The sequence below is a fragment of the Myotis brandtii genome, unplaced genomic scaffold (genome assembly GCF_000412655.1).
Source record: "Myotis brandtii unplaced genomic scaffold, ASM41265v1 scaffold32, whole genome shotgun sequence".
NCBI classification, from domain to species: domain Eukaryota; kingdom Metazoa; phylum Chordata; class Mammalia; order Chiroptera; family Vespertilionidae; genus Myotis; species Myotis brandtii.
In genome coordinates this window covers 1082499-1094390 of record NW_005362269.1, presented here as the reverse complement: position 1 = coordinate 1094390, position 11892 = coordinate 1082499, and the positions used below count along the sequence as shown (strand labels likewise).

Below are 11892 nucleotides of genomic sequence, written 5' to 3'. Positions count from 1 at the left end.
CGAATGACCCTTTCACAGGGGTCGCCTAAGACAGTGGTCGGCAAACTGCGGCTCGAGAGCCACATGCAGCTCTTTGGCCCCTTGAGTGTGGCCACGAAGTTTCAATCACACTGTATGTGTGCGCCCGCACGTGGTATTTTGTGGAAGAGCCACACGCAAGAGGCCGCAGTTTGCCGACCACTGGCCTAAGACCATCGGAAAACACATATATAATTACATATTGTTTTTGTGATTAATCAATATGCTTTAATTATGTTCAATTTGTAACAATGAAATTGGGGGTCACCACAACATGAGGAACTGTATTAAAGGGTCGCGGCCTTCGGAAGGTTGAGAACCACTGTTTTATTGGGATGCATGTGTGTTTGGGGTTGTTAGACAATCAACTCTCTGCACTTAATGCTACACACATAGTGCCTCTGGCCACTCAATGTTTCTACACAAGAAGCATGTGACACTTCAGCTTGTCTGGCTTTTCCAGTTTTTCTATAAAAACTGCTGAGACGCTTACAGGTCTACATCCAGAGGGCAGGCATGCAACACATCACAGCCGAGATAGCAGGGAGCTGAGTGCAACTGGAATCCTACCAGGGATCCCATCTCAGCCCCGGCTGTGAGCAAGCCAGGAAGTAGGGCAGGGTTTTGCTAAAGCACCGAGTGCTTCCCTGGGGGTCATATCCCCCAGGTGGTCCCAACAAGGAGTACCAAAGGCCCAGGAAGCAGAGAAAAGGCCATTCCACGCTCCCGTAGGAGCTGGAGGATCCCCATCTGGACCCCACACCAACACACACACATCCGTGATTCTCTGACGTGGACAGGAAAAGTTCTGTGGACTGGAGGGAAGGGACCTAGTTCTGGCCCACCTCAGCCCCTCACCATGAGACCTTGGGCAAGTGCTTTCCCTCTCTGGGCCTTGGTTTCTCCATTGGAATAACAGGGGCAGGTAGATTAGATGACTATACCTGAACCTTTTTTTTTTTTACTTAGGAGTCCCTCTAAGAATATGCTAGAAGCTGCTGACCTCAGAAAAACACACAGGTTTGTAGAGGTCCATGGGTCTTTGTCAAGCCAATGGTGGGCTCTCTGGCATCCATGACTCCAGGCTAAGAACTGAGCATGTGGACATCTCAGGGCCTTTCTAACTCTGACCGTCTACTAGGAGTCTTTTTCCTGTGTGCCTAGCACAGTGCCTGAAACACTGCTCAAAAACGTGTGGAATGAAGGCAATCCAGGCACAGGAGGGAACGGTCTGTGACCAGCAGGGGTCGCTCTCTGCCTCTCAGAGGTTTGGTCCCGCTCCAGAGCCCCATACAGAAATGGCCCGGAGAATTCCCCTTGTTACTACCAGTAATGGCCGTGCCAGGATCATTACTTAGAGAGCATTTATTGAGCAACTTCTGTGTGCCAGGCCCTGTTCTAAGCGGTTTACGTGTATTACCTACAGCCTTTGAGATAGGCACTGTTTTTGACCTCACCTTACAAACCAGGAAGCTGAGTCAGAGAGGTTAAGGACACACCAGTGTTAAATGGGTGTGGGGGGTGGGGAGTGGGGGTGGGGATTCAAACCCAGGAGGTCTGATTCTAATCTGGCAGGAAGCAGGGCCCTCTCGGCAGGAGCCACAATGTGGGACTGAACATACCCATGTGTCCAGCACATCCAAGGTGCTTACTAAATGGCTCACGCTCCTTTGGGGAACTTAGAAGCAGGAAAGAAGGAAAGGCATCCTGGGTTCAGTGTCCACTGGCACACCGACTTGCTGTACCACAGAAGGGGCCTCCCCACTCTGGGTCTCCGTTCCCCATGGTCAAAGGCCTTTACAGCTCAAAACTCTCCATGACCCAAGACCTCCTCAGTTCCAACAGGCTGATTTTCTGGGTCTCGCCGGCCTCCAGGAGCCATAGCACCAAGGTAAGGAGCCGAACACAGGTGAGCGTAGCTGGACTTCACACCCCAGGACATCTTGGCATTTGTACCCTCAGCCTGAATCAAGGGCAATGCTATGAGCAACTCGAGGTCTAGACCCCTCTGAGAATCTCATAAAAGCTGAGACCGTCTCCCCAGAAAGCTGTGACCCCGTGTGCACATTCCCACATTCTGCATATACTCACACAGAGAACATTTAACTTTTGCTGATGGAAGTATAAACCAGTCCAACCTGTTTGGAGGGCAATCTGGAAGTATCTGTCTAAACTGGAAAAAAAACAAACCCATGTATCTGTAGACCCAAGAATTCCATTTCTAGGAAATTTATCCACTCACATGTGTCAATGGCCACTGAGCCAGGACAGTGACTACAGCATTGTAGCAATAAAGGAGTTGGAACAACAGAAATATCCATCAACAAGGGGACTGGTTACATAAGCCATGGTATGTCCTTACAAAGGAACACTATGCAGCCAAGCAAAAGGATGGGACAGAGCTACCTGCACTCATCTGAAAGCATTGCAGACACGCAGTTACACTGTGAAAAGCAAGGTGCAGAGCAGAATATAATGTAGGCTCCCTTTGTGCAGTAAAAAAATAAAAAGGTGGAAGAGGAATAATGTCATATAACAGATCAGTAACCACAGTACGCTCTGGGGAAGGAAAAAGCGATCGTGAGATAAGTAAGGACGTTTTGCTTCTCGCTGTCACATCTGCTTGAGTTTTTACTGTGTGTGTATGTATAATTTTTTAGGAAAATGCTTGCATGTAATTTCAAGGTTTTGCAACACAAGGTCAATCCATGAAATCTCCAAGGGCCTGCAGATGTGTGTGAAGCCTCTGTGGCTAGCCCAGCTGTGCGGGTGGTAAAGGTGGGGCCCAGGGAGGCCTCCCATCCAGGCTGTCTTCTGTGAACCCCATTGCCCCTGATGCACGGAGACCTCTATAGGGGCTACAGTCGGTTTCCCAAAACCCACCAGCCTTACAACCAAGCACCACACCCCAGGCCACCACCATCTCTTTGATTGGAAATAGGTTCTCACCAGCGAGAGCTCATCCACCTCAGGGGCCCTGGCCGGGGGGCTCTCCAGGGAGGGGCTGGGGGGCGTAGACGAGGGGGCAGGCGAAACTGAAGTGCAGGACGGTGTGTCTCCACCGTCCAGGGCTGGGAAGGCAGCCAGACCCACGTCATCTTCAGGGATGTCATCCAGGGTCTTGGTGAGTGCTGCCAGGAGGGCCTCATTCTCACTGTCGATTATCTGAAGTAGGGATCACGGGTGGAACAGAGAGGGAACACGGTTAGTCATACCTCGGCTCAGCAGTTTTCACGGCAGAAGCCTGCTGTGCACACGCAGCTGTACCATCATCACCCTCCTGCCAGACCCTCTAGGATGCTTCCCCCATCAGATTCTCACAGAAGTGCTGCGGTAGAAGATGCCCAGGAAATGTGTTATCCACTCCAAGAATCTCAGAAGTGTAGGAGCAGGCAGCAGGAGATAGGAAATGGTCTTGCCCTGGGAGTCCCCGTCTGGGCTGTGCGCTACCAAGACCAGTCCCCTCTCCCAGGGACAGCAGCTCTGCGCCACAGCCTCCCGCATCCAACCCCTGGGACAGAGCCCCGAGGCTGGTCTATGCCCCTGGTAGCAGCACCCCATTGCGGGTCTCAGCGGCTCTTACCCTTGGGCCCAGGCAGGCAGTGGAAAGGCTGGAAGCTTCAGGGTTCAGCCACGACAAGGACAACCACAGCTACCATCTCCCTGCGGGCTCCCAGGGCCTGCCTGCCTCACTCACTCACAGAGAGGTAGTTGGTGTGGTGGATAGGAGTTTGGGCTCTGGAGCTGAGGTTGAATCCCAGAACCCATACTTTTCAAATACGTGTCCTTAGGCAAGTTCCTTAGTTTTTTCCATCTGTCAAATGGTAATACTTACTACTTACTACTATAATTCAGGTGATAATGGTGGTGATGGTGATGATGGTGATGATGGTGATGACACTGATAGTGCTGATGATAATAAAGATGATGATGGTGGTAGTGGTGGTGGTGGTAGTGACCATTCCTCCCCCATCTCTTTCCTCCCTCCCTCCCCCTAACACATACGTACTAAATGGCTACTCTGTGCCTGGCGCTGACTGGGCACTGGTGATACAACGTGCTGAGACCGGTACAGCCCCTCATGGAGCTTACACTCCAGTGGATAAGAGAGTTAAACAAGGAAACAAACAAGATCATTTCAGGGAACCAGAGAGGCTGGGAAGAAGATAAAAGGAAGCTGTGATGCAGAATAAGAACATGGTGAAGGTTTACAGGTTATTTTGGGGGGTCAAAGAAGGCTGCGCAGAGCAGCTGAAACTTACACTAGGAGCCCTGAAAGATGAGAAGGCACCAGCCAGGCAAAAGGGGGAGGAACGAAGGTTTGAGGCAGAGGGAAAAGCAAGCACAAAGGCCTGGGACAAAGAATTTGGCTAAAAAGAGGAACAGAACGGCTTTGTAAATACTGCCTCACAACAACCTGTAAGAGCCGGGTGCCATTCTAATCTGTCTCACAGTTGGGGAAACTGAGGCTCGTAGAGTTTGAGTGAGGTGTCCAGGGTCACACAGCGAGTCCAGGACAGAGGCAGGGCACCGAGCACTCCACGCACAGATGAACCAGACCCTTCCTGCTCTGATGTCGAAGATCCACAGCAAGGAGGGCCAGGGAGCACCCTCCCAGCCCACCAGCCCACGCCGGGGGCCCGGACTGCGGAGCTCTCCCTGCTTTTCGGCGAGGCAGCGAGGACCCCATTTAGTAACCCCTGGTTGCTGGGCCTGTTCTGGCAGCACATGCTGTCACATGATGCCTCCCCCCGCACGCTTTCCCACCCCAGGTCAGGCTGTTGATCCTTCCTTCAGGAAGTTCATCTGAAATACGCATCCCGTGACAGCCTTTTGGCCCCACTAAATCTGTTCCAGGCCTCGCAGCCGGAGCAGCAGCTGAGTGATTCGAAGGGGGGCACGGGGAGAAGAGAACAAACGCGTTTGTCATTTTTGGAACACAGCTAAGAATAAAAGAAAGGTCACAAGAAGGTTTTGCTTGGGCCTGACCTGAGCCCTGGGGATGGGGAGGACCAAGGGTAGATCTGGACCCATGGACTCTGGCTCAAGAATGCAGTGGAGCCCTGACCAGTTTGGCTCAGTGGATAGAGCGCCGGCCTGTGGACTCAAGGGTCCCGGGTTCGATTCCAGTCAAGGGCATGTACCTTGGTTGCTGGCACATACCCAGTAGGGGGTGTGCAGGAGGCAGCTGACCGATGTTTCTCTCTCATCAATGTTTCTAACTCTCTATCCCTCTCCCTTCCTCTCTGTAAAAAATCAATAAAATATATTTTTTAAAAAAGAATGCAATGGAGCTCACTTGACTCCCCCCACCCTCCCCAACCCAAAGACCGGAGCCCCCGGGTCTCCAGAGCAATCTGTCTAGCCCGGCAGGGAGTTAAGGTCTTGGAACCTGGGGCTCAATGACCACTCTTGGGGCTGACCGCTCGGGGCTCGGATCTGAGCCTCAATGGAAGTCATGATGAAAGCGCTTCCATGCCCAGACAGTGCCTAAAGCATGGGAGGCCCCCAGGCAGATGTTTTGAGTGGAAGAATGAATGACCCACACAATGCATTCTGGCCACGAGGAGAGACTGAGATTAGGGTTTCAAAGAACAGATTCTAGAGGAATGTTACTCAGAAATGATGTCATCAAGCACTGGATGGAATGAGAATTCCCTTTCACAGAGGTGGCCGATGGCCCAGAGATAATATGAATTATCGCGAATATCAGCAGATCCCTCCCGGATCACACAGAGACCAGGGATGTTAGCCACGTGACCTAAGTGTACCACTCCCCTTACTGCTAAGCAGCTGTGGCTGTTCCTTCCTTGCCAGCATCTTTCTTTCGTTGCACAGCCCTCCAGGCAACAATGGCCAGTGCAGCACAGCTGGCGCTCACAAGGAAACTCAGTTGCTGTTCCTTTTAGGGTGGGGGAATGAAGGTCCAGGAAAGACACTTGTCAAGGTCACACAAGACAGCAAGTCAGAGGAGGGGGTCAAGGGCTCACTGTGTGCCGGGCGCTGTGCTCAAATGGATACAAAATGGCAGAGACCTCAAGAAGCCCCCAACAGGTTGGCATCAACAAAATAACTAACCAAAGGCCTCCGCCATCTCCTCAGCCCTCCCTGGGAAGAAAGGCTATTCCTGCCCACAGCATCATCCCATCGGCACTGTAGGATAATACAGTACAGGGGCTGGGCCACCCCTCTCCTCTTCCTGGCCCATTAGCTCTACTCCCCCAGCTCTGCTTGGAAACGGAGTGTAAATTAATGGAGAGTTAATCAGCGGAGGAAGGGATATTAATAGACTCAGCCCCACCCCCAAGCTTCCTGAGCTGATTTCAAGCTAGAGGAAAGGAGTCTGTACGAAATCTGGGGGGAAACGCTTCATTTTGGGCCCAGAGTGCTTGAAGGAATGTCACAGGGCAGAATTTAGGCAATCAGGGTGGCAAGGACACTCTGAAATCCTCTACTGTCTCGGGGGTGTGTGGGGGGGGCTTTAACTGGAGCCTGGGAAACCCAGGAAATCAGTTTCCCCCTTTTTTACTGGGAGTCGGTCCATAGATTTCATCTGAATCTAAAGGACCCTGCGACTCTCCCCCAGCAGATTAAGAACCACTGATTGAATCCATGTTCCCTCTTCATTGCTCACATGGGGAAACTGAGGCCCAACCAAAGGAAGCTAGTTACTTGCCCAGGGCCACACGGCACACCGTGACAGAACAGCCAAACGCTTGCTTCCTCCAAAAATGCTTACCAAGTGCCTGTGTGGCCCCAACCCTAGGCCTCTGGGCAGAGCCCCCGAGGCGTTGTCAAACCTGTCCAGTAGCTTGTTCTTCACTCTCCCAGTCTGTTTCCATAGCCATGGTGTCATTTGACTGTTAGTTCACACCTGTGACCCAAGGCAGCACTGCTCTGAGTCCCACTAGTCAAGTGAGGGAGCTGCCCCAGCTAGTGTCAGGAGGCGGGTAGAACCTATGGCCCCCGAGTCCCAGCTCAAGGTTGTGGACTGGCTCACACCTGGCCCTTGGCAGGAAAGATACATTACAATCGGTGCCTTCATACGACGGAGTCCCGACAATGGGTGAGGGCCCACACACATGAATGAAATGCTGTTTGTCCTCCAAGGAGCTTGACGTCTAAAGGACACATATAAACACACACGTGTGCACACATATGCACACACACACACACACACACACACACACAAGATGCAAACCCTCGAGAGGAAGTGACTGACCAACTTCCTTAGAAGGAGCCAACATGAGAGCTGGGCTCTGAAGGATGTAGTCACTTGGTAACTACGCATTAAGCCTGAGAAAGTGCCAGGCTCCGTGCAGAGCGCTGGGACTGTAACAAGGCACAATGCCATCAGGTCCCCATGCTCATGGGGCTCACGAGGGGGCAGGGCGGGAATCAGGCACCGATCACATAATCACAGGCACAGAGGCGCATCCATGTATAATGGGTGGAGCTGGCCTAGTCTTGGCAGCAGGTGGGGGCACAGGCCAGCAAGGGGAGAGGGGCTGGGTGGACAGAGTTCTGCATAGTCCTAAGCATCAGTGAGGATTCTGCCTTTCTTGCCAGCTGGGAGCCTGGGGGAGGGGGGGCGGGGGAGGGGCACACCAAGCTGACTTGTGTCTGAGACCATGTCATGCACATAGTAGGACCTTGGCAGGATCTTGCTAGTGGGACTGGCCAATCTCTGGGTAAGCAGGGGATGGTCCCCACGCAGCATCTAAATCCCTCTCACTCATCAGTCTCCACACATAAAAGCATTTTCTGGAGGTTGGCGCCCTCTGAGGGAGGGAGCAGCATAGCGTAGGTCTCGTTACCTTTGTTCACGTAAAGAATGAAGGTCACCAGATGGAGCCAGACCTGGAGTCCAGCCCTGCTGATCCTCATGGGGTTGGCAGAGAGGCTGTGTAGCAGTGAGGGCTCTGGGTTCCTAGGTTAGTCTACACCTTGACCCTCCTAGCTGTGGGACCTTGGGCAAGTTACTTAACCTCTCTGAGCGCCACTGTCCTCACCTGTGAAGTGGGTTATTAATAGCCCTTTACTCATATATCAGAATAGCCTTGGGAAAAAATCAAACTCCTTACGTTAGCACACAGAGACCCTGCATGATCTGGCCCTGCCTACCTCTCTGACTATCTCCTGGTCTCCCCTTAGCTTCTACCCCTCAGCCCTTCTGTTCCTGCTTCCCAGCTCTGCACGTACTGCGTCCTCTGTCCCTGCTCTTTGGTCTCCACGAGGCTCCTCCTTCTCGCCGTTCGGCTGAAGCATCTCCTCCCTGAGGCCTTCCCTGACACCCAATCTTTAGGACCCCTTCTCGTTCCAGTTCACTTCCTTTTGTGCCCCCAATGCAATGAGCACAGTTTGTTTATGTGTCAGCTGATCTAGGGTCACTCTCCCCTCTAGGCTGCTCAGGGCACTGACGAACACAGTGCCTGACACACAGAGTGAGCTCGTAAACATGTCTAGAGGCAACGATGTCATCTTCCGCACCATCCGAGGTGATGCTATGGCGCACCTGCATGGCAAGTGGCACATAGGATGCTGTTGCTGTTATTACTACAGGGCCAGACAGGCGCAGGGAGCTAGGTCTTCTCCCCGCAGCCTTCATGGGGGAGCACATTTCAAGGAAAGAATAATGAACTTGAATGTACCCATCACCCAGCCTCAACAACATGGCCAATCGTCTTTCATCTGTTACCCTCCAGGTCACCCACACACCCACACACGCAAATGCACGCAGAGCTTGCCTTATTCTTTTTTGTGTGGGAGTTCATTTGAGCCAAACTGATGACCTGTGCCAGGAAGCAAGATCTCAAATGGTCCTGAGCTTGCTTTATTCTGAAGCAAACCTCAGACATCCTAGTATTCCACGTTAGAGGGCTTCTTAAAGGAAACATCACCCAGTACGTGCCCCGGGGCTGGGAGCTCGCAGGATGGGAGGCATATGTATGCACAGCGGTTCTCAGCACTGCCTCTTTTAAAGACCCTCTAGGCTCCCATTGAAAAATGGAGATAACTGTACTATGTCTGAGAGTTGTTCAGAGAATTAAGTGAATTAATATACGCAAGCCGGGCAGTCCCGCCACAGAGCAGCTGCTCAGTAAACGTGAGGCATTCCCATCACGGCATCATCATGGCTATAAAGCCCTGGCTTGGGAGGCAGGCCGACTGGGTTTGAATCTAGCTCGTTACTGATTAGGTAGATGGCCCTGGCGACATGCCTTCAACCCTCCGAGCCTCAGTTTCCTCATCTGCAAAATGGGGAAATAATCATGCCTGCCTCACAGGATGGAGAAGAGAACTGAGCGAGCTACCACAGGGAAGGGAGGACTTGGAACCTGCCCTGACCCGCAGAGGGACTGGGTTCTGATTGGGATGGGGCGGGGGGGGCACAGAGAGAGCAGCTCTTCCCAGCCCTCACTTTCCAGAGGCCTGGCAAGGGCGAGAGCTGCCGAAGATCAAGTGCAGATCCAGGGCGAGAGGCACAGTCGTAAGAGCTTTGGTAGTCCCAAGAGGAGACCTCTTGGCGTGAGCAAGTGCGGAAGAAGGTGGTGCGAGCGGAGCCAGGCTTTCAGGGGCAGAGAGGGCCACGGCTGGGCAGGGACAGCGGCTTGGGAGGTCATACCTGGAAAAGCTCCGAGTCGTCGGGGCTGTAGTGGCTGGGCTCAGTATCGGAGCTCTCGGGGCACCACTGCAGCTCCTCGAAGCAGGTGGCCGAGTCGAAGTCGCTGACATCCAGCTGGGAGAGGTCAAGCTCTGGAAAGTCGGCGCAGAGTTGCTCCTCCTCGGACCCCACACCCTGAGGAGACAGGAAGGAGGGAGGCTGGTCAGAGCTGAGCTTGGCTAAACCCAAGTGGGGACCATCCTACTCATGATGTTGCCAGTCCGGACCTTCGGCCGCCCTTGGCCAAGGCCATTTTGCCAAATGACCAAGAAATGTCAAGTTCTGCCCCACTCTCTTACATCTTTTGAATGTACCAGGAGCTAAGCCAGGCCCTGGCAGTACAATCCTGCCCGCTGTTCTCTCCCCTTCTCCTCTGCACTCCTATATATCCCTCAAGGCCCTGCCCACGTAGCCCCTCTTTTCTCTTAGCAGCAATGTTTTGTTGAAAACTTTATGAGGACCTGTAAATAGAGACCTACTCCTTCCCATACCTGCCCCCAGCTGAAAGGAGATTTCTGAAAGACAACAATCTCTCCATATTAATAAGGAAGCAACAAAAATCGCAATAATAATAATAATAATAATAATAATAATAATAATGGCTGATGTTATCGAGTGAGGACTATGTTTGGACACTCACTCACTTGTGTTCCCAGGGACTTGACAGGAATATCTGTAAAGTCTAAAATGTGGAAGCCCACCCATCATGAGACAACAGGTAAATAAAACTAGTATCGCCTGTATCATGGAATCTTATGGTGCTGTTGAAGAGAATGAGGTGGCTGAATATACTCTTTAAGACATGTTAGACAAGAAACTAAACTGCAGGATATCAGTAGGTATTCCACGTGTGTAAAGAGAAAAACCAGGCTACACGTTTCTCTGTGTACCGTAACACGTATCCTATGCACAGGAAAAGGTCTGCAAGGCCCTGAGCCCACCTGCCAGCGGGGGTGGGGACTCTGGTAACATCACTGCCATGAACCAGTGCTTCTCAAAGGGTGGTCCCAGGACCGGCAGTGTCAGCAGCAGCTGGACCATGTTAGAAATAACGCAGGTTCTCAGGCCTAACCCCAGACCCCCTCGAATCAGAAGGCCATCGCTTTCTCATCCCCATCTCCCAAGTTTAACAGTTACCAGTAGGAGGGCTGCCCTGCCAATTTAGAAACAGCCTGAGTTGGGAGACTGACACTGAAATGGAGTCCCGTAGGCCCAGGGGTCTGGCGGATCTGAATCATGAGCCCCGGTCAGCCGCTGTGAAACCCTGGGCCAGTCCCTTCACCTCCAAATCTCAGCTGCCTCATCTGTAAAATGGGAAACCCCCGCCTGCCTCACGAGGTTACGATGAAACAACGGTATAGCCTGGCTCGGCAAGCGCTCGAGAAATGGTAGCTCACAGCCATAGTAACAAATTTTTTTTCAATAATAAAAACAACAGCATTTCATGGCAGGCAGAGGGGGCAGAACTGCATTAGAGAACAAAAAAAAGAGCTTATGTGACAGGAGAAATAGGTTTGGCGAGGCCTTTTCCTTAATTGTTCCCACTTACTAGGCCTCATAAATTATGAATAAATGTATATTATTAGCTCAACTTGACACAGGAAAAAGGCTTTTATCCGAATTTAGGTCAAATGTCTTAATTGGCATTTTGCAAGAATCCGGCATGCATGGGTAGCACCAGAGCAAGCTTCTCTCGAGTGGCCCGCCCCCTGCTCAGGCCAGGGAGCATGGTGCTCGGGCAGCCTCTGTCTCCAGGGACGCCCCCAACCACCTAAGCCCCCACCTGCCCAGTCTTTCTCCAGCCCACGTGCACTCAATAACCACGAATACTGAGCACCGTGTCACCCCAGGCCCTGATCACACCCTGACCACCACTCAACTGCCTTGGCCGCGGGGACACTCGGGTGGATTCTCAGCCCCCTCTTGGGGACTTCCTTAGATGGACGACTGGTTTGGTTTTAGTTTTTGGCTATTATGAAGTCTACAATATTTGTAAGTCTTTGTGTGGCATATGTCTTTATTGCTCTTGGGTAAATACCTAGGAGTGGACTTGTTGGGTTCTATGGTAAGTGTGTGTGTGACTTACAAAAGCTACAACTTGTTTTCCAAAGAGGTTGTACCACTGGACATCCCCAACGGTGTGAGCGTTCCAATTGCTCTGCACCCTCACCAGCACTTGGCATTGTCACTCATTTTAATTTTAGCCACGC

At 52.1% G+C, this 11892-nt stretch overlaps 1 protein-coding gene across 1 annotated transcript in view; it reads right to left on the bottom strand.

Annotated features, from left to right (window-relative positions):
- PPARGC1B (peroxisome proliferator-activated receptor gamma, coactivator 1 beta) overlaps positions 1–10723 on the bottom strand; it is a 26734-nt gene extending 16011 nt beyond the window's left edge. Inside the window, exons 1-4 of the mRNA XM_005870596.2 lie at positions 10624–10723; positions 10327–10364; positions 9644–9817; positions 2968–3183 (exon numbers count right to left, since the gene is read on the bottom strand). Of these exons, the coding sequence (XP_005870658.1) occupies positions 2968–3183; positions 9644–9817; positions 10327–10364; positions 10624–10723 (528 nt within the window). The remainder of the gene's footprint in view (positions 1–2967; positions 3184–9643; positions 9818–10326; positions 10365–10623) is intronic.
- Between the last annotated feature and the right edge of the window lie 1169 nt (positions 10724–11892).